General features: G+C 40.9%; 1 protein-coding gene across 2 annotated transcripts in view; it reads right to left on the reverse strand.

The window, feature by feature from the left end:
• The window catches only part of NTN4 (netrin 4), a 114,024-nt gene extending 86,055 nt beyond the window's left edge, over positions 1–27,969 (reverse strand). The window contains exons 1-2 of one of the 2 annotated variants that reach the window (XM_032874262.1): positions 27,367–27,969; positions 24,028–24,557 (exon numbers count right to left, since the gene is read on the reverse strand). In XM_032874262.1, coding sequence (XP_032730153.1) covers positions 24,028–24,557; positions 27,367–27,421 — 585 coding nt within the window. In that variant the 5' untranslated portion in view covers positions 27,422–27,969. The remainder of the gene's footprint in view (positions 1–24,027; positions 24,558–27,366) is intronic. The other variant, XM_032874264.1, reaches the window with a different exon arrangement.
• Positions 27,970–27,992: the final 23 nt, after the last annotated feature.

Below are 27,992 nucleotides of genomic sequence, written 5' to 3' on the forward strand. Positions count from 1 at the left end.
TACTATAGCCCACTCTATACTTGCTTGGCAGCTAGCCATTCCTGGATTAAAGTTAAATTAAAAATGTAGGATTAAGGTAAATATGACATGTGATTTATCACACCTCCACTTGTCATCCTAATAATGGATAGGACTAACAGTGCCCCCTTTATTCTAGTAATGGATGTGACTAACTGTGTCCTTGATAAAAGTAATGATACCTGCTTCCAGTTGGTTTATAGGAATACAGCGAAGATTTTTAAAAACATATCAGATGTAGAAATGCCTTGAAAAATCACCACTCCTATAAATACAAAGGATTACTAGACTTTTACTGGGGACCTGCCTTGTTTTTGCCAGTCTCACTTCTTTGAGCCCTATTAGTGAATGTGGCCAAGTATCCAGGATTCATTAATGGGCCTCTCAGTTGCTGGTTGTCTTTCTACCTGGGTGATCATCTCCATTTCTTATCACCATGCTTGCTTGGCCGGCAGTTCAGAACACCCTCTGCTTCATTCTGATCACCAATACCTTCTGTTTGCCTGACCTATTCTGGAAATCGCATGCATAATCTCTCTGCTTTCACTGCCCATCACTTCCAACTCTTGCTCCTTCTCTTTGTACTCAGCTTTATACTCCACTCATACCGAACTCTTTTCTGTTTCTAGAAATCTCCTTGGTCTCCCTTCCTGGTCTTTGCCTATGCTATTACCCCATCAGGAATACTTTTCACACCTCTTTGTCATGGACACGCACTGCTCCACTCCCTTACTTGGCCCACTCTTCCTATCTTTTAGGTACCATCTTAAATGTCTCTTTATTCAGGAAGCTTTCTTCACTATTCCTCTCCACTGCAAGCCTAGAGGAGATATTCTTCCTATGGGCTACTTCAAGCACCTGTTATTTCTCTTAGACTTAGAACTTACCATGTCTATTTTAATTGCTGTATTCCCTTCTAGACTGTCAGCTCCAGGTACAGAGGGCCTTGTCTGGTTGCCCACTGTTGTATAACCAATGCTGGGCACATATAAGTGTTAACATGTTCATCAAAAGACCCTACTCATGCTTAATAATGATTTACATTTAATGAACCATCTATATTTTTATTTATCTCATTTCAACCTTACAGTGAAACTATGGCATAGTGTTATTCATTCCCACGTTCAGATACAGAAACTCTGAGATGTTCATTGACTTGTCCATGGTCACCTAGTTAGTAAGTGATAGAGCTAGTATTTGAACACAGGTTGTTGGAATCCAAATTCAGGATTATTACCATTATCACAGCTAACTTGGTTTGGTTAAACAATGATTGAAGGTCTTAACCAGGTGAACAGGGGAGTGAAATGATCAGAGTTTCCCTTCAGGAGAGTAAATCTCACAAAGAGCTGAGCCTGAACCATGGTGGAAGCAGGGAAGGCAGGGAGGGCAGAACAGCCTCACATGAGAGGCAAAGAAATGAGTATCAGGACAAACACTAAGAACTAAAGGCTAAGCTTTAGGGGCCACTCATAGTTAGAGGTCAGAAGGGAAGAGACAAGCCAGAAATAATTCCAAAAAAAGGATCAGTGCAAAATGTAGGAAAATAATGGAAATTCATTGTTATAGGAGCCAAAAGAAGTGAGAATACAAAGAAAGAAAATGTAATTAATAATGGCAAATGCCATTGAGGAGACAAGAAAGATGACGAAAAATTTGGGGGTTTGGCTGGTTCACAGAAGACTTTAAAGATCCTAAATGGAATAAAGGACAGTTTGTAGAGCTTTCAAGAAAGAAGAGGGGACAAGGAAGTGGAAGTAAGAAAGAAGTGATTGAAGAATTTTGGCAGTTTGTTTATTCATTCATCAGTTGCTCGTCATTTGGGTTATTTGCAGATTTGGGCTATTATGAATAAAAGTGCAGTGGGCATTCACACAGAAGTCTTTGTGAGAATATAAGTTATTTCTCATGGGTACTTAGGAGAGAAATTGCCAGGTGGTATGTTAAGAGCATATTTAACTTTATAAGGAACTGCAAAACTGTTTTCTAAAGTAATTGCACTATTTTGCATCTCTACTAGCAATATATGATGAAAGTGTAAGTTTTTGACATCTTCATCAACACTTGGTATTGTCAGTCTTAATTTTAGGCTTGATAGTGAATGTAAGCAGTATCTCATTGTGGTCTTAAAGTGCATTTCCCTGTTGACTAATGGTGTTGAGCATCTTTTATCTGCTTATTTGACATACATCTTCTTTGGTGAAGTATCTGTTCAAATCTTTTGACCATATTTTTTTCTTGCTGTCATTCTTCTTGTTGAATTATAAGAGTTCTTTATAAATTCTGATATGTAAATATATATTTAGAGACATGATTTGTGAATATTTTCTCCTGGTTTGTGGCTTGTCTTTTCATGTTTTTAATAGTGTCTTAAAAGAAAAGTTTTAAGTTTTTATGAAATTCAGTTTATCAATAGTTTCCTCTTATGGTATGTGCTTTTTGTGTGCCATCTAAGAAATGTTTGCTTCACTCAAGGTCAAAAAATACGTTCTTCTAAGTTTTCTTCTAGAAATTTTATAGTTTCAACTCTTACATTGAGGTTTATGGTCTACTTCAAGTTAATTTTTCTGTATCATGTGAGCTGAGTATTGAAGTCTTTTTTTTTCTTACTTCTTTTTTACAAATAGATGTCCAATTATTCCAGTACTATTTGTTGAAAAGTCTATCTTTTCTTCATTGAATCACCTTGACAACTCTGTTTGAAATGGTTTTCTTCCTTTTTTTTTTTTTTTTTTAAGATTTAATGTATTTATTTGTCAGAGAGAGAGAGCATGCACAAGCAGGCAGAATGGCAGGCAGAGGCAGAGAGAGAAGCAGGCTCTCCACTGAGCAAGGAGCCTGATGTGGGACTTGATCCCAGGACCCTGGGATCATGACCTGAGTCGGAGGCAGCAGCTTAACCCACTGAGCCACTCAGGTGTCCCTGAAATGATTTACTTTATCATTCTTTTGTTTGAGACTTATGGAGCTTCTTAGATCTGTAAATTTATCTTTTCTATCAAGTTTGGAAAAATTTTGCCTACTATCTAACATTTTTTGTCCTTTGTTTCTCCTTTTAGACTTTAGTTAGGCCACTCAATATTGTCCCATAGTTTACCAGTGCTCTTTTTATTCAGTTCTCTTTTCTCTTGTGTGCTTCATTAATTTATAGTTTCTGTTAGTCTGCCCTCAGATTCACAAATCTTTTCTTCTGTAGTATCTCATCTGCTATTCATACCTTGTAGTGTATTTCCATTTCAGATACTGCATTTTTTTCCATTTCTGGGAGTTCTATTTGGGTCTTTTTTTATATCATTTATTTCTGTCTTCAACATGTTTGTTGAATGTGTGAAGAATATTTATAATAATGCTTTAATGCCCTTATTTGCTTTTTCTACCAGTTATGTTATTTCTGGATATGATTCTATTAACTGATTTTTCTTCTCGTCAGGAGTGATATTTTCGTGCCTTTTTTTAGTTTTTGATTGAACATTAGACATTGTGGGTTTTATGTTGCTGGTTGGTGAATTTTGATGCATTTCTCTAAGAAGGATTAGACTTTGTTCTGACACAGTTAAATTTACTTGGGGTCAGTTTAATATTGTTTTAAATTTTTGTTAGGATGAATCTAGTCTAGCTTTTATTCTAGGGCTAATTTAATCCTACTACTAAGGCCATCTGAGGACTCTGCCCAGCACCTGTGAATTATGAGGACATCCCCCTTTGGATGATAGAACACGAGCTATTTCCTGCCTTGTTGGAATACTAGGAATTGTTTAGGTAGCTATTATTTTCTGGGGGTTCTTTCCCCACTCTCATAGAGTTTTAGCTCACACATATGCACCTCAGTATTCTGCCAATGATTTGAGAAGGTCTTTGTACAGCTTTCTGGATTTCTCTTTATGATGCACCCTCTACTCCAGTATTCTGCCCCACAAATCCTAGCTGCTTTGGCCTTTTTCAGTACTGATCTCTTAACCTCCTCAACTTCATGAGACCACTGGACTGTGGTTCCCCTTCCTGGGCCGTGGCTTGGAGATGCCCCATTAGTAAGCTGGACAATCACAGGCCTTGCCATGTTTTTTCTCCCTCTCTCAGAAATCAGTCTTATGCTGCCTGATGTCCAATGTCTGAAACAATTGTATCAATTTTTTTTTTTTCTGGTCTAGCGTTTTTAATGTGGCAAGGTAACTGACAATAGCAGTTACTCCTTTCTGAGCAGAAGCAGAAATTTCATTTCAAACTGAAAACTTCTAAGATGTTGCAACTTCTGAAGCGTCAGAAATGAGAGAAAAGGAAAAACTTTTCTGATTAAGGAGATCAGTCTGAATACTTAGATATAATTACTCTTTCTTTTTTATTCCTTCTCTATCCATATTCCCTTCCTTCCTAAAGGGAGAGGATCCTACTTGAGATTTTTCACTTGAGCAAATGAAATTTGCAAATGCAATTGCTTTTGATATAATTTGTTGCATTTGTAGGTATACTTAGTATTTAAGGAACAAAACCTATAGTGTTGCATATATCCTTTTTTTGTCCAAAGTAGATGAAATTACAACAGCTCTGGGTAGCTGTTTCGCTTACAGAATTAAAAGTTCCAAGGATTTCACTTTTTCCATGCTATCATTCAACATGATCAGAACAAAGTTATTTACACTCTTCTATGCTTCAGTCACTTAATTGTGATATCAGGATAATTTAATGCATAATGTGAAGTTATACATTTAGTAAAAGTGAATTTTCCTACAGCAGGACAACAGAGATATTCCTTTAAATGAAGTGCACTAAGAATCATCCTTGGTTCTCCAGTTTACTTATAAAATCCAGTCACATTACAAAAAAGATAAATTGTTAATATCCAATTATTGTTAATATCCAGAAATTCTCTGGGTCTGCCTAACTACATCTACATTTCTGTAAACACATCGTTCCTTCCTTTTACCCCTTCTTTAAGAGTAAGACAACTCTTAAACCTTAACAAGACCAAATGTGAATGAAATTACCCTTTGGGGCAAAAGATTTCAGCCATTTTTTTTTCACATTAAAGGCCTTAAAATGTTTTTATCCCCTTCTGTCTATTCCCTCCATTAATCTTCCTTATTAAAATGCATGCATGCATTAAAAATAAATACCTTGTTAAAAATATTATAATAATGTTAAAAATAAAAACTTTTCCTAGCTGGGTGCCATAGAAAACCACAGCTGGCAAATAATTTGACTTTAAAACTAGCTAACTTGTTGAACATGTGTGTGCCTATTGGGGGATTTCCATAATGCAGAACTACACTAGAATGTGCTTTCAACTTTTTATTCAAGACAACCAAAATGTCCTGATTAAGGTTGAAAAAAATATCAAACTTTAAACACTGTTACCCTGGTGGGGAGATCCTGGCTACCAAACAAATAGACTTCAAAGGGACCTCCCAACTTTTTATAAACCACAGACAAATGTTTGCTATTACTATAGTACTTGGATAGCCTAGGGCCACTTTGTCCTTCACTTGTCGGAGACCTTGAAGATAGGATTAATCACTACCATGAAAAGGGTTTCCAGTAGAGATGAATCTCATATACCTTTTCCCCTTAAGTTCTAGTTCTATGCGTAAAGATAAGCTGCAAGAGTTAAATTACGGAAGAGACCTGAAAGCCGGATGAGAAGACAGACTTGCAGCAATAAAGACCAGTAACGGGCTTAAAAAGCCAAACAAACAAACAAACCACCAAAAAAACCAAAAACCGAAAACAAATAAAAAAAATATACTACTTTCTCTACCTTGACTGATATATAGTGAATTACAATCAGTTCAACCAAAGAGCTGGTGGCTTCATTTATATAATTCATAAAATAGAAAACAACAAATTTTTTAAAATTAGTCTATGTTTCCTTTGGCTCCAGATAGAGGTTATTTAGAGAAGAGCTAGAAATACAGAATTTTTCAGAATGCTGAAACCATTGGTTTACAGAGCAAAGAGCTCACTGTAGAAATTCTGACTGTTTTCTAAGGAAAAACAGGCCAACAAATTCAATCTCATTTCAGTTTTTGAGAATTTCTTTCTTATTCGTTAGAGAAGAAAAAGGCATTTCCAAGCTGATAGATTGCAAGCTTGCTAATATAAATTCTAATTGTGTCTCATCATCAGTGGCATTTTTGTTTCTAAAATTCCAGGCCTCTGTTCCATTAAAATCACTTATTTATTAATTCAACCATTACTTAACCGAGGAAACACCGTGTCAGGCATTGTGCTAGGTACTCTGGATACAGAATTGAGTAAGAAAACCAAGAATGTATAGGATGTCAGTTGTTCCCTAATTCTCAAAAACTGAGCTCTGTCAGAAGTCATGCTAGAAGATACCTCAAGATATTTTTAGAAATCAGAAGAGAACATAAGGCCATTTAACCCAAATTTCTCAATGTAGGACATTTCCTCTAGAAGAGCTGATAAACCATCCATTCTCTGCTAGACCCCTCATGGGGCAGCATGTTTCATTTTTTTAATGGTTCCAGTTATTTAAAAGTTCCTCTGTGTTAAGCTAGGATCTGTCCTCTGAAACTTCTAGTACTGGTCTTGGACCTATACAAAAATAAGTATATTTTATCTTCAATAGGGAAGTCCTTCAAATATTTAAGGCCAGCCATCAACTTAACTTTTATTCTCCAGGTAAAATATTTGCAGTGTCTCATATCACATAGTTTCTAAACTATAGCTGAGTAGCAAATGACCTCAGTTTTATTTATATATGTAAGCTACTGATGACATTTTCCAGACATTTTCCTTCCGTAAGATGTCAAACAAACCCTTAATTAATTTCTGAGCATTCCTTTTTCTAATTTTATTTTACTTAATCCAAATGCATTTCAAAGTTTTTTTCTGTAACCTAAGCACATTCAGATTTTTAAAAATTTATAAAACTTACATACAGCAGTTTGGGAAGAAATGGGATTGACAAGTGGAGACAGTGGTGTGAGAGGAAATAAATGAATTCTCTACGAGAATATCATTCATGTAAGTTCTTGGGCACCCATCTCCAATCATGGTAAAACAGGGAGGCAAGATTTAGGTCCGATATTATTGTTTTGGGAGGTGGGGAAGGGGAAGAAAGAATCACTTTAAAATCTCAGTAGAATGTCATGATATCTGCATATTTCTGTAGCATCTGTTCTTACATTATTTAATTCATGAAAATATAATATTTCTGGTTACACACCAACTAAAGTGACAGGTAAAGTTGAGGTTACAAAGGGGCCGAGGGGAGGCTGCAGCAGTCTAAAAATTCAGTAGCTCCTAATGAAGGAGAATCCATTCTCCTTATCATCAGAGAGAGGAAGAGAGGGAGAAGCAATTAAAATGATGCAGGTGACTGGCTGGAAACTGACCAGGGGATTAAAATGGTCTTTGAGGACAATAGTACCAGGGGCCAGCTCCATAGGTAATATATTCTCCCAATTACACTCACGTTACCCTCTAGACCATCTTGAAGTAGCTAACTGCCTTATCAAGTGGACTTTTTAAAAAGGAGAATTAAAAAGAAGCAGAAATAATTTATCACTGAACTCTTGACCGAGAATTTCCATGTGCACCTGGGGCATATTTTATAAAGTTCTAGGAAAACAGGTGTGTGTGAGTTCTGCTTACAGCACTGCAAACTGATAATCTTTTAAACATAGCTCCTTAACTTGAGCAGGACCTCAAGAAAGATTTTTTGCAAGCATATTATTTTAAGATCATTAACAACAAATCTGCCACGCAAAATCACAGAGTATATGTTCTTCACAAAAGAATGAAGGCAATTCCAAATAGGGAATCCAGACAAGAGCCAGGAACCTAACTGCTTGTTCACTCTGAGTTTGCTACCGAGCAACCTCTTACCAGGATTACTTGGAAATTCCTCCGTGAGTCTGAAATACCAACAAGGTGTAGGTGGATACATTTTTTTCAGTTTTGATAAGAAATTTTACTTTACACTCATACTTGTGTCTTACTGTAACATTGCCATCTAAAAATATCTTTAAAAACTTCGTTCCTTATCTTGTACTTGACATAATACAGTTTAAAAAGAATCTGTAGAGTCACAGTAGATATGTAGGACTAAATATGGAATGGAGAGACATGAAGTGTCCTTTGTACATCTGATTTGTTCATTTTTCTCTAAATCTAACTCCTTCCAGTCTCTTTTTTGCCTATGAAGATGACTCGGTTACTGCTTTAATAACAAGTATATAATTCCTTTTTATTATTTTTTAATTAACATATAATGTATATGTTATAATGTACCCCCCAAGGGTACAGGTGTGTGAATCGTCAGGCTTACACACTTCACAGCACTCACCATAGCACATACCCTCCTCAATGTCCATAACCCAGCCACCCTAACCCTACTCCCACCCCCCCAGCAACCCTCAGTTTGTTTTGTGAATCTCTTATGGTTTGTCTCCCTCCCGATCCCATCTTGTTTCATGTTTTCTTTCCCTAACCCCACAACCCCCTCCCCCCGCCCTGCCTCTCAAATTCCTCAAAGCAGGGAGATAATATGATAATTGTCTTTCTCTGGTTGACTTATTTTGCTCAGCATAATACCCTCTAGTTCTATCCACATCATTGCAAATGGCAAGATTTCTTTTTTGATGGCTGCATAGTATTCCATTGTATGTATATGTGTGTGTGTGTATATATATACCACATCTTCTTTACACATTCATCTGTTGATGGACATCTAGGCTCTTTCCATAGTTTGGCTATTGCAGACATTACTGCTATAAACATCCAGATGCACGTGCCCCTTAGGATCACTACGTTTGTGTCTTTAGGGTAAATACCCAGTAGTGCAATTGCTGGGTCATAGGGTAGCTCTATTTTCAGCTTTTTGAGGGACCTCCATGCTGTTTTCCAGAGTGGTGCACCAGCTTGCATTCCCACCAACAGTGCAGGAGGGTTCCCCTCTCTCCACACCCTCGCCAGCATCTGTCATTTCCTGACTTGTTAATTTTAGCCATTCTGACTGGTGTGAGGTGGTATACAAGTATATAATTCTTTATATTCATTTTATCTACTATTAAATGACTAAGGCTGATGTTCTCGGTTTGTCCATCCAAAAGCATTAAGCCAAAATACAGACCTTCGGTGCTCTTGGAAACATTGACAGCTGACCAGTGTTAATATACGAAGCGTGAGTTAGGGACTCACAAATGGTTTATGCTCTAAATTTTTTTTTTGTAAGTCATAGCCTAGGCTTTCGAATGCATTTTGTCTATTTTTGCTTACTACTCTATCCCCAGAGCGTGGTATAGTGCTAGACACAGAGTAGGAACCCATATATTTGGCTGAATGACTAGATAAAGTGGCCCCAAAGTTTACTTCGCTAATAATGTAATTGAATTACATGACTATGAATAATTAGTATTAATATAGTACTTAGCCATTTATAAAACACATTTATATATGGCCTGTCTTACTCTTTCTCACTTTGATTCAATTGACAAATGAAGAATCTGGAGCCCCTAACTGAGAGAGAGAGGCTACTGAGAGGTTCGAGTGTAAGATAAGGGAGTTTGAACTAAAGTGGTGACAGTGCCGGTGAGAGCTAACTTACAGACGGAACCACCAGAGCCTGGTAAGGGACCAAACGTGGGACTCCAACTCCTGTACGTGTGCTGCCTCATTTCATCTGTTGATATTATGAACTACACATAAAATGTCATCTCTAATTACAAAATAGAGACTTAGGGAATAGGGACTCATTTCTTTTTCCCCTGCCTCCCTTTTCTTTAACAGTTAAGTGACTTCCTCTTGCTCAATGGTTAAGAAGAAAGACCACTCACTTTGCAAAAAAATGAGATCTCCCCCAAAAAGTTTACACCAAAACTAAGGACTGCTGCCTAGCTAGCCAGAACAACGCTGTGACTAGGTAAGCAGTGCTCACTCCAGGACCTGTGCTATTGGTGTAGTTTGGAGATAAAGGATTTTCGTAGTCATTTACTACTCAATGGAATGATCTGTGTGTTCAGAGGTAGGTGGGACACTAGAGTCCTGAAACAGACCTTTGAATCTATACATGATCACTCAGCCTTTCCTGACACATTTCATGAGATGAGAAACGCAGGGGAGCCCTCTGTCTTTTGGATACATCCAGTTTTTAAGAAAGCCTTTCTTTGGTCATATTCTTGCCTTCTGAAAGCATCAGAGTCCATTTAATCCCTCTTCAAACATCTGAAGAATGCTAGCAATTCCTGAACATCCATAAATCCTCTCTCATAAGCAAAATATCCTGAGTTAATTGTTCATTATATAATGAGATTTCTAATTGCTCTCACCAGTTCTGCTTGGCTTTCTCTAAATAGGAATATCTTGACCTGAACATAATATTCTAGCTATGCTTTGATAGGAGAACACAGCAGAAGGACTAGTCTCTCCTTTGTTTGAAACATTATTCTATTAATGTAGCCTAAGGTAGCATTAGCTTTTATGGCAATCATGATATATTGTTGACTCACAGTGAGATTACAGTCAACTGAAACCCTGAGGCCTTTTTCACACGAATGGCTGATAAGTCACACCTCTCTGGTGGTAGTACAGTTGATTTTTGGAAAAGAGGAATTGACATTTATCACTATTAAGTTTAATCTCATAAATTTTGCCCAAGAATTTTTCACACCGCTCCCTGAGTTGTTTTTTGTGAACAGTTCCAATTAGGCTATCCCTACCCAGAAGAGCTATCGATTGGTCTCCACCACCTACCAGACTGAGTCCAAAATATGGACACACTAGACCATTTGTAGTCTGTCCTGATCCCCCAGGGCCAGCCTCGTGTTTCCCACATCCCTCACTCTTCCTCACTCCCACCACACTGTAGGCTCCAACCATTCTGCAAGTTGACTTTCCTTATACAGGTGCACTTTTCCGTGGAATTCCCTGCCCCACCTTTCAATTATTATTCATCCTTTAAAAGACAGCAGTTCAGAAGTCTCAAGTGGGGCGCCTGGGTGGCTCAGTCTGTTAAGTCTCTGCCTTTGGCTCAGGTCATGATCTCAGGGTCCTGGGATGGGTCCCACACTGGGCTCCCTGCTCAACGGGGAGCCTGCTTCTCCCTCACCCTCTACCCCTCCCTGCTGCTTGCATGCTCTCTCTCAAATAAGTAAATAAAATCTTTTTCTGAAAAGATTATTTACTTATTTGAGAGACAGCAAGAGAGAGTACAAGTGGGTGGCAGGGGTGTTTGGAAGAGGGAGAATCAGGCTCCCTGCCGAGCAAGAAGCCAATGCAATGTGGGTAGATCCCAGGACCCCAGGATCATGACCTGAGCCAGCGGCAGACGCCCAACCAACTGAGCCACCCAGGTGCACCAAATAAATAAAATATTTAAAAAAGAAGTCTCCATTGGACAATAAACTCCTTGAAGCAGGAATATACTACTATGAATTTTTTTTTTGAGAATTTTTGTCTGTTTTGTCAAAGGAAATAATATTTAAACTTCTTTCTTCAAAGCTATGGAAAGCAGGTTAACGGAAACAGCAATTCTTTGGGAGAGGAAGTAACAAGCGTTTCAGTTTTTCTAAGTGAACCAAGTACCTACCCCAGTTTGTCCAGAGGCAGTGCCATGAGGTGACTGTTCCCTAGAATCACGAAACAAACACCCCTGCACCCAGCTTAGCATTCTGAGAAGAAACCCAGCTGGAAAAACTGCAGAAGCGTAATCAGGAGGCCCTCTGTGCGATCATTCTCAATGATACTGAGGAAAAATTAAACAAAATCCCCTAATTAACTTTCCATGCATCCTTCACTGGCTTTTGAGGGGTGGTGATAGATTTGTACCTTTCCATCTGTGCCAGGCCTTCAGAGGTTAGGAATAGAGCCTATGGTTTGGGTTTGCAAAGACACAGAACCGATGACGTTGTCCTTGCTGAGAAACTGTACTGATCAACTGCCTTGGATCTGTCATCCTAAATGGTAACTTAGGGGACATGCAGCAAGTCTTCCCCCAGACTGTTCAGTGTATCTGCACACCACAGACCCTGCATACAAGCGCCTCAAGCCACAAAAAGCAGTAAGTGGTTATCACCGATAATATTAACAATGATAACACCTCGGAGTTCATTTACTTAAAAAATATCTATTTACTATGTCAGGCAGCATGTTAGACGCTAAGATAGCATGTCTCAAAGCGGGGCCTAAACTGCTTGAAGGGGCTCAGAGAACAAGGTGATAAACGCTACGACAGAGGTGAGCATGCGCTATGGGTGCACCCGTGTGACTCACGTGTATGGTGCCCATACCCCAGATTCTTCGGGAGAGGAGAAGTATAAGCAGCCCTTGGGGATGAATAATCTAGCCATCAACCCACCCACCCCCAAAATATTTGACTGACAACTCAGCTAAGTGAATGAGAGGTAGGACTTGGGGAAGGGAACAGAAGAGAAGAGAGGAGCATCAGGACAAGGAAGCACGTGTGTCAGTAGGTTCAGCTGGAACAGGGCAGATGAGGCAGTGATAAGAGATGAGGCCAGGGCATTCGGAAAGATCCCGGCATGCCCCAGTAAGCAATGTCGACTATGTGGTGGGGGAACTGGGCAGTAAGCAGAGAAGTGACATTTCGGATTTTAAAGAAGCCCCTTGAGTGTGGCATAGAGAACCGATCAGAGAGCAAGCATGACCGAACAATGAGAACATCCAGAAGAATACTGCAATAATGAGTATAGGTGACAAATCACGGTGGCTTGCGCCAGGACGGTTGTGCATGATGGAGAGAAGCACGCATACTCAAAACAGACCCCAGGGGCAGAACTGGATAGGACCTGGTAAAAGACTGCCACTGGCTGAGGGAGAGAAAGGAATTGAGAATGAATCTCAGCTTTTGCCTTGATGGGCTGTTCTGGGTTAGCCTGTGATGCCATTCCCACGAGTTTTTATTTTCTCAGTGAGGTAGGAGGCAAGTTCTTTAGCTGAAAACAAGAGGAAGTGGGGTGGTGGTGAGGAGGGGTGTGAGGGAGACGAGAGAAGCTCTTGAAGACTCACTACAGGAATGAAAGAGGGCTGAAGAGAAAAGGATTTCCGGGGAAACTTGAGGGCCAGATTAGACTGGAAAACATAAATTCATAGCAGTATCGCTCAGCGCAATTGTGTGTTAAATTTTTCCCAGCAGAGTTCAGCTGTCTAGCTGAAGGAGCAAGAAGGTGAACAGTAGAATAAGAATGTGATGGGAACACAAGGGGAAAATGGAGTTGAGAGAAGCGACTGAAGATTCCAGACAGAAAATCATGGGGGTGGGCTCGGTTGTCATGTTCATTTTCACAGACAGGTTCATATTTTGAGCCAGAGAAGAGATAAAAGAAGTGGTCTGATGTGGAAGAACTCAATGCTTTGAGGAAAGAAATGAAAATTTCAAAGTAAAATGGCCCTAAATAACACATTGGAATTGATAGCACACATGGGGAGGAAAGGAGTTGGGGAGAGGGAGCCGACAGTTACCTTGTGATTTTGGGGTTTTTGTTTTTCCAAACTATACCTCCTCGCTACACTCCACCCAAAGGAACCCCAGTGGGCTTACATTCTCCTGCACCTTGATAATCATCATGGAGGAAGCTGTTACACAGGGGTGAGTGTTGCCCCCCTTTGGGTGTGTCAAGGTAGGAAGCAACAAAGATAAGGGTTCTTGGGGAGTGCCTGGTTCTTCTAATAGATCATTGGTTTGAAATGTCCTTCATTGACCTTTGCTTTCATATGGAGATAGGGACAGAAGTCACATGAGGGAAACATAGCATCGATTACAAGAGAAATTGATGGAAAACCTCAAAGACCTCTGAAGGCTCAGATTGGCTACAATAAAGGGAAACCATAGTCCTTAATGGAGATTAAACAGTATAAGAGAGTGACTACATTTTCTCCAATCTAATTTTAAATGTAGAAGCCCTTTTCAGTGGCAGCCAAAAGATACAGTGTTAGCACAAATGAACATGATGTCATGTAGAAAGCATGGGAATATTTTGCACAATTATTTTATTGTTTTAGGAACTGTAATTATAAGCGTAAAGTAATATCAGCAAACACAGCTGATGCCTAAAAAGGCTTCTGTTCCTCTATCATTTGCAGGAAGGTTAGGAAGAGAAGAGAAACATGATGTAGAAAGAAGGTTGGTGTTTTGTTTTGTTTGTTCCTTAACAAGACAAACGATCCAGGAAAAGAGTTTATTTGCTCCTTAGAGATACAGAAAGCTCTCTATGCAAAATGCTTGGCACATTCTACCATGATCTCCAAATGTTGGCTTTCTGTTCCCCTCCTTGGCAAAATAATTAAACATCAATACAGTGAGCATTAATTAAAATATTAATAACACATTTTAAAAATTGTGACTGCATTTAAATGGGATTAACCATATAGTTCCTGTGCCTTAGGTCGCTGCCTGTCATCGCATTCTGCTAGTCAAATTTCACAACACACTAAGCAGGAAAAAATGTGTACAATGCTACATTTTAGTTTCTGATACTGTGATGGCCCAGGGGCACTCAAAAATAATTTTTTATAATCATTCTAAAAAATTGCTCCTGCAGCTGCAATTTTGAGTCAGAAGAGGGTAAAGAGTGGGATAGGTCAAGAGGAAATGGAATACAAGGCCCTTAAAATCTGAAGGTCACTAAAATCAACTTTTCCCTTCGGTACTCTTCCCTTTCCTTTTTCCATCCTCTTTCCGAATGCAGTCAGCACTTTCTCTTTTCCCTATGCATTCTGGTCTTTTGGTGACCTGAAGTTGCAGCCCCTATGCCTTCCTTCACACTTGTCATTTTAGAATTTGCACTGGCCATCCTGACTGTGGAAAGGCAATGTTATTCGATGCATGCTGTTTCTTAATTAAGCAACCATTGGACCCCCAGACTGGCAAGACTGGTTTTCATATAAGCCTTGGGATTTGCAAGAGTGTTTTTTGTTTGTTTTGTTTTTTAGTAATGGCAGCATTACTGGATGGAGTTTGATCCTCCCTGGACTCAGTTCTTGGACTTTCCTCTTTTCCATCCACATCCACTCCCTGATAATCTCATCCAGTTTCAGGGTTTTCAGTATCACCTCTACACAGATGACTCCCAAATTTATCTATGTAATACTGACCTCTCCTCTGAACTCTACACTCACAGATCTAGCTGCCTACTTGGTATCTCCACTCGTATGTCTCACAGGCAACTCATACTTAGTGTGTCCAGTAATGAGCTCCTGGCATTCCTCTCCAAATCTGCTTCCCTAGAGTCTTCTCCACCTGAGTAAATGGCCAGTCCATTCTTCCAGGTGATCAGACTAAAAGCATCCTTACTTCTCTCTTTCTCTCACACACTCCATCCCACCTGTCAGCAGATGTTGTTGGATCTTTCCACAGAATTGATCTCGAACTCAACTACCTTTCACCGTTTCCATTGCTCTCCTTTGTCCGTGCGCTGTGAGATCTAGCCAGAATTATCACAGTAGCATTCTAACTAGTCTCCCAGCTTCCCTCTTTGTTTTTTTCTTAATATATAAGCCAAAGTGATCCTATGAAAAATAAATTCATCATTTCTTCCCTCTGCTTAAAACCTCCAATGATTTCCAATCTCATCCAGGGTAAAATGATCTTATAATAACATCTTATAATACTTTATAGTCCAAATTGGGACTACTTGGAGAATGAAAGGGGATTCTAGAAATAATTAACAGGCTTTAACTGATCCGAGTGTAAATTTGGGCTATCCTGACACCTACTCTGAGGCACCACCCTCTAAATATCTCTCTGACCTCTGACCTCACGTACTATGCTGTACCTCCATCTCTCTGTTTCATTACCAGCCTCCTCATTGTCCTGGTGACATCAGGCACACTTCCTTGGGGTCTTTGCTCTTTCCTTATATGTCCACTGCTCACTTCTGCTTTCCTTCAAGTCCTTATTCAAAAGTTCCAGTGAATTCTTTCCCTGGGAGTTCTTTCTAAACACTAAAAATCTCCTTCCTACTTTCTAGCCCCTTCCCCTGATTTATTTTTTCCCTTACACTTACCACTGTCTAACATTGAGTATATTTTATCTTGTTTAGCATCTTACATTTAGAATGTAAGCTCAGGGGTAGGAATTTTTTTTTAATATTTTTTTAAGATTTTATTTATTTTTTTAAATTTTTTATAAACATATAATATATTTTTATCCCCAGGGGTACAGGTCTGTGAATCGCCCGGTTTACACACTTCACAGCACTCACCATAGCACATACCCTCCCACTGGGGAGGGTATGTACATACATAAATATTTTAAAAAGGAAGTCTATCAAAATGTTAGCAGTGATAATTGCTGCCTATGGAATATTGAATGATTTTTAGTTTCTTCTCCTTAGTTTTCTGAGCATTTATTATTATTTTTTTAAAGATTTTATTTTTAAGTAATCTCTATAAGGGGTAGGAATTTTTTAATTTTTTGCTCTGTATCTCCAACTCCTAAAATAGTGGTTGGCATATAGGAGACGCTTTATAAATAATTATAGAAAGAATAAATGAATCATGACTACTTTGAAAAGCTTAGCACTTAGTAGATGTGTAATATCCAGCATAATTAATAAACATTCATATGATTCAGTATGATTCAATTCAATAAATGTATTTTGGACAGTTATGCCTTGCAGAGATCTGTGCCAGGTACAGATCTGTGCCAGGCTGGGGTGCTGGGAGCCACAGGGCACACACAAGGGTAGATGCAACAGAGTTCCTCAAGAAGTGAACACTATAGAAGAGGTAGGGGACATGATATGGTTATGTGTGAGTGACAGAGTACATGGGGGTGCAGAGGAGGGAGAGGGTTGTATTTACTGAGTTTTCAGACACTTCTGATTACTGATCAGAAGCAGTAACTTCTGTATTCTCTGTCATGATTCATTTTCCTCATCTTCCTGAGCCCTCAATCCCTATCACTGCCATTCTGGTTTCTAGGGTTCTCCATGCCGTGGTAGGAAGCGGCTCTTCTATGCCCAGATGTACCTGACCCCCAGGTGCCTGCTCCTCGTCTGCTCTTCAATGTCTGGCCTTAATTTTTCAATGTGAATCATTCGTTGCTAACTCGGCATTTTATAATCTGATTTCTCAAAGTTTCCAGAATATTTTAACAAAATATTGGCAAAGTTAAACCATCTAATTGAACAAAGGCATACGAAACAGATGCTAACAGACTTTTCTTTTTTTAATAGCTAGAAATGAGGTATTTTTGGAGGAAGAGTCTATTCTTTGAAATCAATAAATCAAAGTTTATTGATTTAATCTCTGGGGTGGTTCTAATTTTAATTAACAACTGCCTTGTGTTTTTTTTTTTAAACTTAAAGGCATTTTTTTTTTTTTCCCTGAAGAACACTGTTATAAATTTCTGGCCCCACCCCTACAGGAAAGGAGTATTCCAGGGTGTGGCTAATCGAAACACTCTAAACAAATATATACAACATTTTATTTTCAAGGAAGTTCAACAAAATTATACCTAGGAATATGCTTCAAAGCAAAACATTAATACACTGGATGAATAACTTGGTAAGAAAAATGACTTAAAGCAGCTACTAGCTAGTTTACTTTTTAAAAAAAATTTTTAGCTATAATAAAACCTAATCATGTAAATAATTTAAAGGCAAGCTAATAATCCCTGCTCTGGCGTGGGTTGGCTCATTTCTTATTTGAGTCTGACCAAGTTACTCTGACTCACTAAGTCTCAGTTTCTTTTTCTGTAGAATGGGGTTACTACTGGACCTAATTACCAGGGTTCTCGCGCTAATAAGGGGTATGGTGCTCTCTACAGAATGCCTGCCACATGGGTATTCGCTGCCCCCTTGACTCACGGCGTTGCTACTGCAAAAATCGGCACAAGCAGATTTCAGTGATTAAGAAAACACAAGGAGCTAACCAAAGAGGAGTGTTTAGACAGTATTCCAACTCATGTATTACATTATCTTTTCAGCTAAAAGTCTAAATATTGCTTAGCATATTGTAAATGTAAATACCTGCAAAAACCTGATTAAGTAATTAATCATTTTCTGCACACTTGTGCCAGTGACTTTACCACAAGGTATTGAAATGTAATCTTTTCTGTGCCAAAGAGACATCCTTCAAAGAGACAAATGATTACTCAGATTTTGAAAGGCATATCATTTGCACAATATATCTGGGAATTAATCATACATTATCTCATATTATTTAATAAATCAGCCACCCCAAGGATCATGTTTAAGTTCTTACCCAGTAGATTGTAAGGACAGTAAAAGAAAGGAATGTATATCTTTTTTGTATCTTTCACACCACCTGACTTGAGACAAAGGAATTTCAAACTATTATAGTGGAAATAGCACTGGGCTACAAATTAGGAAACACAGATTTCAGCTGAGTAATTACAGACAAGTCATTTAACTCCCTTTAGGCTTCAGATTACTCATCAGTCATGTGTTTTTCCATCGATGACATGTAGGTTCCTTTTCAAATGCTCTCATTCTAAGAAACACTTGCAAGAGGAATTTTTCACAATGCTTGTCATTATAATACACAACTTCATTTTTCCATATCTACAGGTTGAAGACACGGGACCCTTAATTACAGATTTTGTTCACTCAGAATAACTTGCCAGGAACTCAGAATTCTTGACTATTCCATCAAACACGAATCTTTCAATCTGTTTAGAAACAGCAAGCCCTCCTTGCTAGCACTCCCCATCCTCCACCTTGTTTTCTTTTCCTTTCTTTCTTATTCTTATTTATTTCTTTTAATTTAATTTAATTTGGTCCTTATCACACTCTGACATACTGTATATTTTACTCAAGTATTGGTTTTCTGTTCTCCCTCCAACCCCCTCCCCCAGCACCTAAGCCTCACGGGAACGGGGACTTTTATTGTTTTGATTCGCCACCATATCCCCAGCACCTGGAATGGCATCAGACACCTAACAGCCCAAAAATTATTTGATGAACAAATGAATGAATAAACATAATTTAAGGTCCTTCATTAACTGCCTTTCCCCAACCACAGCTTATCTCATATTTTTACCAGTTCAATTTCTCCATGTTAACCAGGGTTTCTGAATCTTATCCCCCTCCCCGAGGCTTATATTCATTTTCCCCCTCTGTGTCATCTAAGGATATGCTCTTCCTTGTCATCTCTCTCATCTGTTCATGCTCATTTATTCAGCTACAGATTTACTGGATGCCTACTGTGATCCCAGCAATGTGCTTACATGCTGGGAATACAGAGGCAAATAAGGCCGGCACAATCCTTCCCTGGTGCTTCATTTGAGACCAGCCTTCTTCTGTTCTTGGCTTCTCTGTGCTGCTGCCTCCCTTTGAATGTTTTATATTCATAGTGCCCTGGAGGGAAAAAAAAGTCTGTGTGGTTTGGTTGGTTGCTACCCAATTTCAAATAGAGCTTTTCTAGCAGTAAGTTATAGAGCAAGGGGCAGCAATGCTCTCTTCTGAGATGATGACTCCATCACCCTAGAGTTGCCGTGGGGTCGCTGGAACATTGCTGTCTCCTGAACAGTGACGACTGAAACTCCCTTTGAATGAAGCCTCACTGTGCAGAGACTAAAATGATTTGCTGTAACTCCTCACTTCCCTCTGTTTTCTGTACCCAGAGGGAGTCTGACAGTGCTTCTCTGAATCCCCCCAAAAGCTGACCTAACCTCTCATCTTTAGCTTCAAAGTTGTTATTACCCACGGCTCCAGCTCAGTAGAAGATGAAGCCCCCAACAGGCAAAGAGCTTTGATGTCAAACCATGACAAGCACCAGGCCTCTCTGTGCCTTTTTAAAAATTATTGAGGTATATGTGAAAATGAGAAGTATGTATATTTAAGGAGTATGATTTGATGATTTGATGTACACAAGCATTGTGAAATAATCACCATGTTCAAGTTAATTAACGTACCCATCACCTCAGTGACCACTTTTCTGTGTATGTCTGGTGAGAATCTTGATATGCCCTCTTAGTAAATTACAAACACACAAGGAAGTGTTGGTAAGTATAGTCACATTGCTGTACACTAGAATTTATTCATTATAAATTCACTAGAATTTACTCATCATCTCCAGAATTTATTCGTCTTGCATAACTGAAACTTTGTCCCCCTTGAACAACATCTCTCACATCTGTCCTTTTACCGGGATTTGGGGAGCATTAATACCTCTATCCCAGCATTTTCCAACTTGTAATCTGGGGCTCTCTGGGGTTCTGAAAGCTAGTAATTGGAGTTCTGCAAAAAGAAGGTTGCACTGGGTAAATAAGTTTGGGAATATCACATCCTATATCACCTACTTGGGAGCACAGGTCCCATAATGAGAACATGTATGTATTTACAGGTGTTAATTTTGCTAAACCCACTCAGTGTTTCTCAACCTAGTTTGGTCATGGAACCTTTTATTCCCAGAGCACCAGTAATACTCAGAGGACACTCCTGCTCAGGAGAAAGCTGTTTGGCACCACATTTTCACCTTCATGTCACATCCAAATGAGTAACAAATGGTTGTGACAGAGTGAGCAAGAAGAGAGATATGCAGACATCTCTCTGCAAGCAGTTCTTTGGGGGTCAAGAATGACAACAGAACATAGTCTTGTGGAACAAACGCTAGACTTACAGTTACAAGACCCATGATTTAGTCCTACTTCTGCCATATAACTAACTAATGCAATGCTGTTGGGAAAATCGCTTCACCTCTGAGCCTTGGTTTCCTGTCCTGCAAAGAAGACACATTGCAGGAGAACCATTCATTGTAAATGCTGACCAGTTTAGGAAGTTGTTATATAGCAGATTTAACCTTAATTTAACTCGATTAAAAAAGTATTCTTCTGGGAGGCTTTTGAGGACTGTATTGTTTTTAAAAAAGATTTTATATATTTATTTGAGAGAGAGAGCATGTGCAAGTGGGGAGGAGAGGGAGAAGCAGGCTCCCAACGAGCAGGGAGCCCGATGCAGGACCCTAGGGTCATGACCTGAGTTGAAGGCAGACACTTAACTGATTGAGCCACCCAGGCACCCCACAGGAGCCCATATTTTTGAAAGTCCTCTTTCAGATGTCTGGTGCCTTCAACTCTGAAGATGGAGGTATCTGATTTCTTAGACATGAAGCTGCAGGTCTCTCTAAGGCCCTAAAAATCCAAAGAAGTATTTTGGAATGAATAATGGAAACAAATTAAGTCTGGGATATATTTATGTTAGCCTGAGTAGTAGGATAATACCTAGAGAAGTCCTAAGCAGTCTTATATTGAATGGAGAAAGATAGAGGTCTATAATAGTATAAGTAAGCAACAAATGAAATTTGAGATGACTTATTTGGCCCTAGGGTAATTGGCTTATTTTTCTGATCAGTCAGTTTCCAAAGATGGAAACTGGGGTTAGAGAGTTGTACTGCAAAATTAATCTGTGGTTCAGCATTAACTTATATTTCACAGCAACACAGGAGACATAGGTAGTAAACACCTCCAGGGAGGTGTCCTCTGAACCTTATGTTTGAGGAAGACTCTCTTCTACTTTCCAACTCAGGAGGGAAAGATTCACTCCCAAACCTGTGCTCTGAAGGGAAGAAATTCTATGATGGTTTACTGTATGCTTGCAAAAATACTCAAGAGGGAACCAGATGGCTCTTGATTTTTTTTCTTGCCATTGAATTTTAAGTCTACTGAAACAAACTGGATATAAAAGGTAACTAAAACTGGATATAAAAAGCAAAATATCTAACACAAATTTTAGTCTCTCTGTGCTTGAAATTTGATATAATAAGCACTGATGACAATAAGTAGTCGGGCTTTAAAGAAGATAAGATTTTGCTTCCACTCTGAGTTAAATAAATGTTACTTTAGTTATCTCCAAGTAATTGCTGGGCCATTGTAATACATTCAATGTGATATTTGCTAAGCAAGCATGCCTGCCATCTGGTTACTGAAAGACTGTATTTTTGCTACTTCATAGATACACATGGCCCAGTAGCACTGAGATGTAGGGAACCGATATGAGCGTGTGGATCAATTCCAAAGCAATTTGAGAGTTCAAGCCATTCCCTTGTTTGCAACACAAAGTGTTCTCCACATAAGAAAACAATGAGTCTAACTTATCCGTCTCTTCCTGTTCTGGTATCTTTAAAAATGTCCATCGTGACAGGGTGCACATGGGTTTACAATATGAAGCCACCTTTATTATTTGTTTAAGATTTATTTATTTATTTGAGAGAGAGAGAAAAAAAGAGAGAGAGAGCATGAGCAAGAGGGGCAGTGGGGAGAGAAGAGAATCTCAGGCACCCCACGCAGGGCTCCGTCTCATGACCCTCAGCTCACGACCTGAGCCAAAACCAAGTCGGATGTTTAACTGACTGAGCCACCCAGGTGCCAACTTTAGAGACCAAGAAGAAGAAGTAGGAAAAGTCATCTGTTGGCTGTTTGTGCCACTCCCACTTGGTTCCCATGCCAGCGGCACTGTGCCTGGTCCACAGACAGCACACAGAAGAAGGAGCTGGGTAACATGGCTAAAGTCCATATGTGACTTTGGTAGCAGGGGGAAGAAGTTCCCAACCAGCTTCTTCATTAGGCCGCTCGCAAGCACCCCTCTCCCCAAACCAAAGGCAGAATTAGTGGCACTGACTACAGTGCCTAATACATAGCAGGGGCTCCTAAGTGTTTACTAAATACAATCATCTGGGAAGCCGGAGAACAGTAATACAAAGGACGGCTAGGATTACTAGAAGAGAGCTTATCTTGTCTTTGTAGCTATTGTACTATAGACATTGGACATATGCCTCACACGTAGTCCAGGCTCTCTCAGCTTTGCTACTATTAACACAGGAGACTAAAAATTCTTTGTTGGGAGTGGCAGTGGGAGTGGTACGACTGTCTTGTAGGAGCTTTAGCAGTCCCTGGCCTCCACCCACGAGATGCCCGCAGCATCCCTCTCCCAGCAAAAATGTCTTCAGCCATTGCTAAATGTCCCCTGGGAGGGTCCAGGGGTGGCAAAATCACCCCTACTTGAGAACCACTTATTTCGTCTGTGGGTTCATGACACGTGCCAGAATTAGAAAGATTATATTCTCTCTTCCCTTTTTTTCAGAATCAACATTTTTTAAACATGATTTTATTTTATTTATTTTATTTTTTAAGTAAGCTTTACATCCAACATGGGGCTTGTACACATGACTCTGAATGAGTTCTGCCCACTAAGCCAGCCAGGCACCTGTGTGAATCCATATTTCTTGATCTACGTGATGGTATTTTACATTCTTAATCTGATTTCACTTAACTTAGTTTTCTCTAAATGTTTTCATAATGCTATACAGGGGTGAGGGGGATTTTCTAGGTATATCCACATAAGTTAAAAAGACCTGTTTTCCCATTAGGGGAGGGGAAATATGAAACAAGGAGAAAACATTCCATACAGAAATTGGACTAGTAGCTAAGGAGGCTGTTTTGCAAAATGAGGTTGAGATGGTTTGGGGCCCAGGGTAGATAGAAGTCCCTAAACTGCAACTGTGAGTCCAAAAAGAACTTTTGTATCTTAAAAGACACTACCCTCATTTGTTTGCTATGCATTCTTGTAATCTTAACAATAAAACTCCACTGTTATACAAAAGTATCCTTCTGACAAACAGATTTTTTTCTCCCTTGGCTTTAGTTTTATTTACTTCCTATTTATGTTAACAGTTTCAGGAAGATACCAGCATGCATGGACTCCAGGAACCGGCTGTCTCAGTAACTCCTGTTCCTTCGGAATTACAGTAAGTAGTCTCACTAACTGAAGAAATCATTAGCCCTTTAAACCTCAAAGATAGAGTGATGATGCCATGTATCTACTCTTCCTAAAATTAAGAAAATTAAAACCTTTGAATTCCCAGCCAAACCCAGCCAGTGGACAACCTGCTTGAAAATGACTACACATCCATATCTAAGGGTGAGAAATAATTTATGACAAATAAAGCTCATGAAAAATTCTAATTTCATTCATGTTGCTACAAGTACACCTTCATGCTTTAAAAAAATGTGGGCTGGTAACATTTTTTTACCTTACTTAGAGCGTGGAGTTAAACGCGTGCTCTTACCTCTCCTCCAGTGCACGGAAAAGGATTGGAGTATCTCGAAGTGCAAAGAGCTCCCTTCTTGACGACATCATCTTCCAGCCCAAATGTAGCTGAGCAGTTCGTGGCAAAGTACTTGTAAGGCTTCCATGTCTTCCCAAAGTCCTGGGACCGGTCCAGCACCATGGCTGCTGGCCTGGGGGACTTGAACACCATAATTAGATGAGTGAAGTAGAATTCAGCTTCCAGGTCTAGCTGGATCTTTTCCCTGTGCACATCCTCAGCAGACTGCCACCATGTGCGGGGAAACCTGAACGATGAGTCTGCCATGGCGGCTGGCAGGTGAGCCAGGTGAGGCTGGGCAGCATTGCATTTGTCACATTTGGGCTGCCGACAAGTCAGATCAGCGTTCTCACTGTAGGAGCAGTACAGCTCAGTGGCATTCTGGCCACAGGTGGTGTCGGCCCAGAGTTTTCTCCCTAAAGCCAAGTTTCCCATCCGAGGGTTGCAGGCTTTTTCACAGCGGGAACTCACTCCGGCTACTCCACTCAGTCCTAGTAAAGGGAAAGCATATGTTATTCAAGACGAACCCATCTGGAAAGCTCTTCTGTCTTCAACGGTCAAGTCATCCCCAAAGAGCTTAAGACTTTCACTAAAGAGGAAATTCTATCAAATTGGAGCACAGAATACTGTCCTGCGTTTCCAGTGCGTTTGTCTATATGTGTGCAAGCCTGCATGTGTGTGTGCGTGCATTTCATGGTCAGATACACGATTCACAAAAAGGGGGGGAAATCACACAGATAAAGGGTGAGAGAAAGGAAAAGGGAAACACTGGGGAAAAGATATTGGCCTGAACTTTTTAAGTACTTTGCTTAAAAAGTACATTCTATTCCCTATATTTGAAATACGTGTTTGTTTTGAAGTATGACTTAAATAATCCCTAAAAACAATAATGTTTTTAAGATCACCAAATCTAGTCTTTCAGATATAATTTGAGTCCTTAGCATTATCTAACATGCTTATTAGGACGCATTAAGGAGGAAATGTTTTATTCTATTATATTTTTAATCCAAAAATGTGACAGGACAAATTCCCTAGGAAAAGCAACACGAGATATTTATCAATATACAGTGGGATCTCACTTAGGGAGGCAAAATGAGAGACCACTGGTGCTCAGATACATAATATCTATTTTTGATATTGAGTAAATATAACTAATAAAAGAATCTCTAAACTGCCAAATGGCAGAAAAGCTTATTTGACATGCTCTCTGCCTCTTGAGGGCTTCTACCTATGACAGATTATATAGTAGTTGCCTGTTTGCTTAACAGGAGAATGTTTACAGTCTGGCAGCCACTAGCAGCACCTTTAAACATTATCTGTGAACTAAAACACCTTCTTAAAGAAACATGTGCTTCCATCCAAACAAAGGTCCAACAGACTTTAATGTTTCAAAATGACTTAAAATGATAAACATTATCCTCTTATTAACATCTTGACTATGTATTTTAATCCTTTAATTTGGGTTTGTCATGTTAATTATGAATACCTTAAGCAAAATCATCTATTTTAGAAGTTAAAACAGAGAAGGAAAGAAGGAAAAGGAAGTCAAACCCCAAATTCTGGCTAATTGAACGTTTCTGCTTCTTAAGAGAGAGCACCTCTGAACTGTTATCACTGGGCTGTTGGAGAAGCCAAATGACAGCTTAGACTAAAACAGAGACAGACACTTCACACACTGACTGACAATCACCAGCCCCACATAGCCTCTGCAACCAAAAGAAAGGGCTTCTTTAGGCACGGTTTTTTAAATGTCAAATTCAAAGTGCATTATGCCCAGTCTCTGTTTGCCACTGTTCTGATTAGCGGCAGCAACAGTTGCTTGTGGCCAGATCACCCAAACACACAGTGAGCTATGACTCACCTGCAAAGCATTTCAGGGAAAATCATATACTGCCCGTACAAGTATTTTTGACTTGAAACACTTGCCTTGTGATATTTATTTACAACCTCTTGATTGCTTGCATGTTTTTGCCATAACATGGTTTGAAAAGGGAAAGATTTAATAAAATTCACTTTGTGGTTGGGGGAGCATGCATAAATGCAGGCAGGGGTGCATCCCTAAGAAGAATTAAAGTAAAATCTTAGACCTCTAATGGCTCCTTGGGGGAAAGTACTGGATCGTTTTAAATGCCTTCAAAGTAGTAAGTACAGAAAGGACCGGAGCCAGATAAATAATTGGTAGGCAAAATACTTGGAGCTCCGCAAAGAAGTGACTATCCAAGCATAGCAAGGATGCTCCTGAATCTGGCGGATTGGGGTGAAGATTCTAAAACTTTGCTTTACTGTTTGCCAGCGTCTCTGGGGGGCAGAGTGGAAGAAGGGAAGGTACAGGGCGCCAATGTTCTCTGTCCACCAGTCCGTCCCTCCAGCCCACACTCCCCTTTCTAGAGCAAAGGAGAAACGTTTGAGAGATTGGATGCGTGAAGAGTCAGTCCCTCACTTTCTTTCCCCCTCACACAGTGAGCTGACCTTACCCCAGACTAGAAACCAGGTGACCCTCAAGGGGGATGGAGAGGAACAGAAGGGGGGCTCCCGAATTTAGAAACGGCGCGCTGGGAACGGGTGGCCGAGGACAGCCTAGGAAAGCCGGGGTGGGAGCAGGAGGGAGAGAGCCTCTGCCGACACCTTTGCCAGTCGTCCAGTTACCGAGACAGAGAGCAGACCCGCCCCCGACCTCCCACGGAGCCTCAGCCAGGGTACCAATTCCCTAGGGGCGGCCAGCCAGCTCGTGCAACCCAGGGTGATGACCACCTATCGTCCCAGCCCGGGGTCTCACTGCGTTCCAGCCACTGCCGTGGAGAAAGGGCACACACCCCACCCAGGTGTTCCTACCTGGTTCCCTAGTGCCCAGCATGAGGTGGGGGACTGCGGCGATCGCTCTCCACGAGAGAGCAGCCGCGGCCCACGCGCGCCCAGGGTCGCTGGGCCATCCCTCCCCATCATTCCTCAGGCCATGAAGTGCCGGGGGATGGCGAGCTTGGTCCTTTGTTCCTCACAAAGTGGAATAGCAGTTTTTCGCAAGCTCAAAACGAGAAAGAAACCAAGGCCGTGGTATCTCCGGCAGGGCGCACCCAGGATATCGGGTTATCTAAGGGCATGTGTATCGCAGTTGCAAAAAAATCAATAGTATTTTAAACTGCGGAGACCCGGGGGAAAGAGGCGGAACATGGCCACTCATTTCATCCTCCCGAGCTGAGCTTAGCGCTCCCAGCCCGCACTCCCCTGCACCCCCGAGTCCCAAGGTAGGGAACAGAAAGAGCGAGGGAAAGGGGGTGGGGGCCCAGCAGCGTCACCACCCACCTGCGGCCACCGCGGAGCAGCCCCAGAGCAGCAGCAGCCGCGCGCAGCTCCCCATGGCCGGGAGGAGCCGGGAGGACCCGGGCCGGGCGGATGCGGGAGGGAGCTGAGCCCTTTCGGTTGTGGGATGAAGCGCCAACAGTCCTCGGGAAGAACTGGGGCTCTTTATTTCTTCCCCCTCCTGGGGCGCCAAGCTCGGTCAGTGGGCGCCGGCTGCTGGGAGCCGCGGGCCGGGGCCGCGCCGGGCGGTGGGGTGACCCTCGCGCACCGGCCTGGAGGGGCCCGGGCACCTCAGGGGCGACGGGAGCTCCCGGACCATAGCCGGCCTGGCCGCGCAGCCCCTGCGGAGCGGTCCCGCGGGCTTCTCCGCCGCTAGCCCGGGGCTCGGCGCCCGCAGCAGCCGCTGAACTTTGCAAGACCTTTCACTTCCCGGCCGCCGCCGCCGCTGCTGCCTCCCGGGCGTCCTCCTCCGCTTTTACCACCTCCTCTCGCTGCCGAGTCTCGGTCCCGTCCTTCTCCATGGGCAGTTCCATGGGATGCATTTTTATTGCACCGACACCGCGGCGCTCCGGTGCCAGCCCTCCTCCCCTTGCACCTCCACCCCTTCCTCCTGCCCGCCCCCAGCGCTC

The sequence above is a fragment of the Lontra canadensis genome, unplaced genomic scaffold (assembly GCF_010015895.1).
Source record: "Lontra canadensis isolate GAN:19392208 unplaced genomic scaffold, GSC_riverotter_1.0 scaffold52, whole genome shotgun sequence".
Lineage (NCBI taxonomy): Eukaryota > Metazoa > Chordata > Mammalia > Carnivora > Mustelidae > Lontra > Lontra canadensis.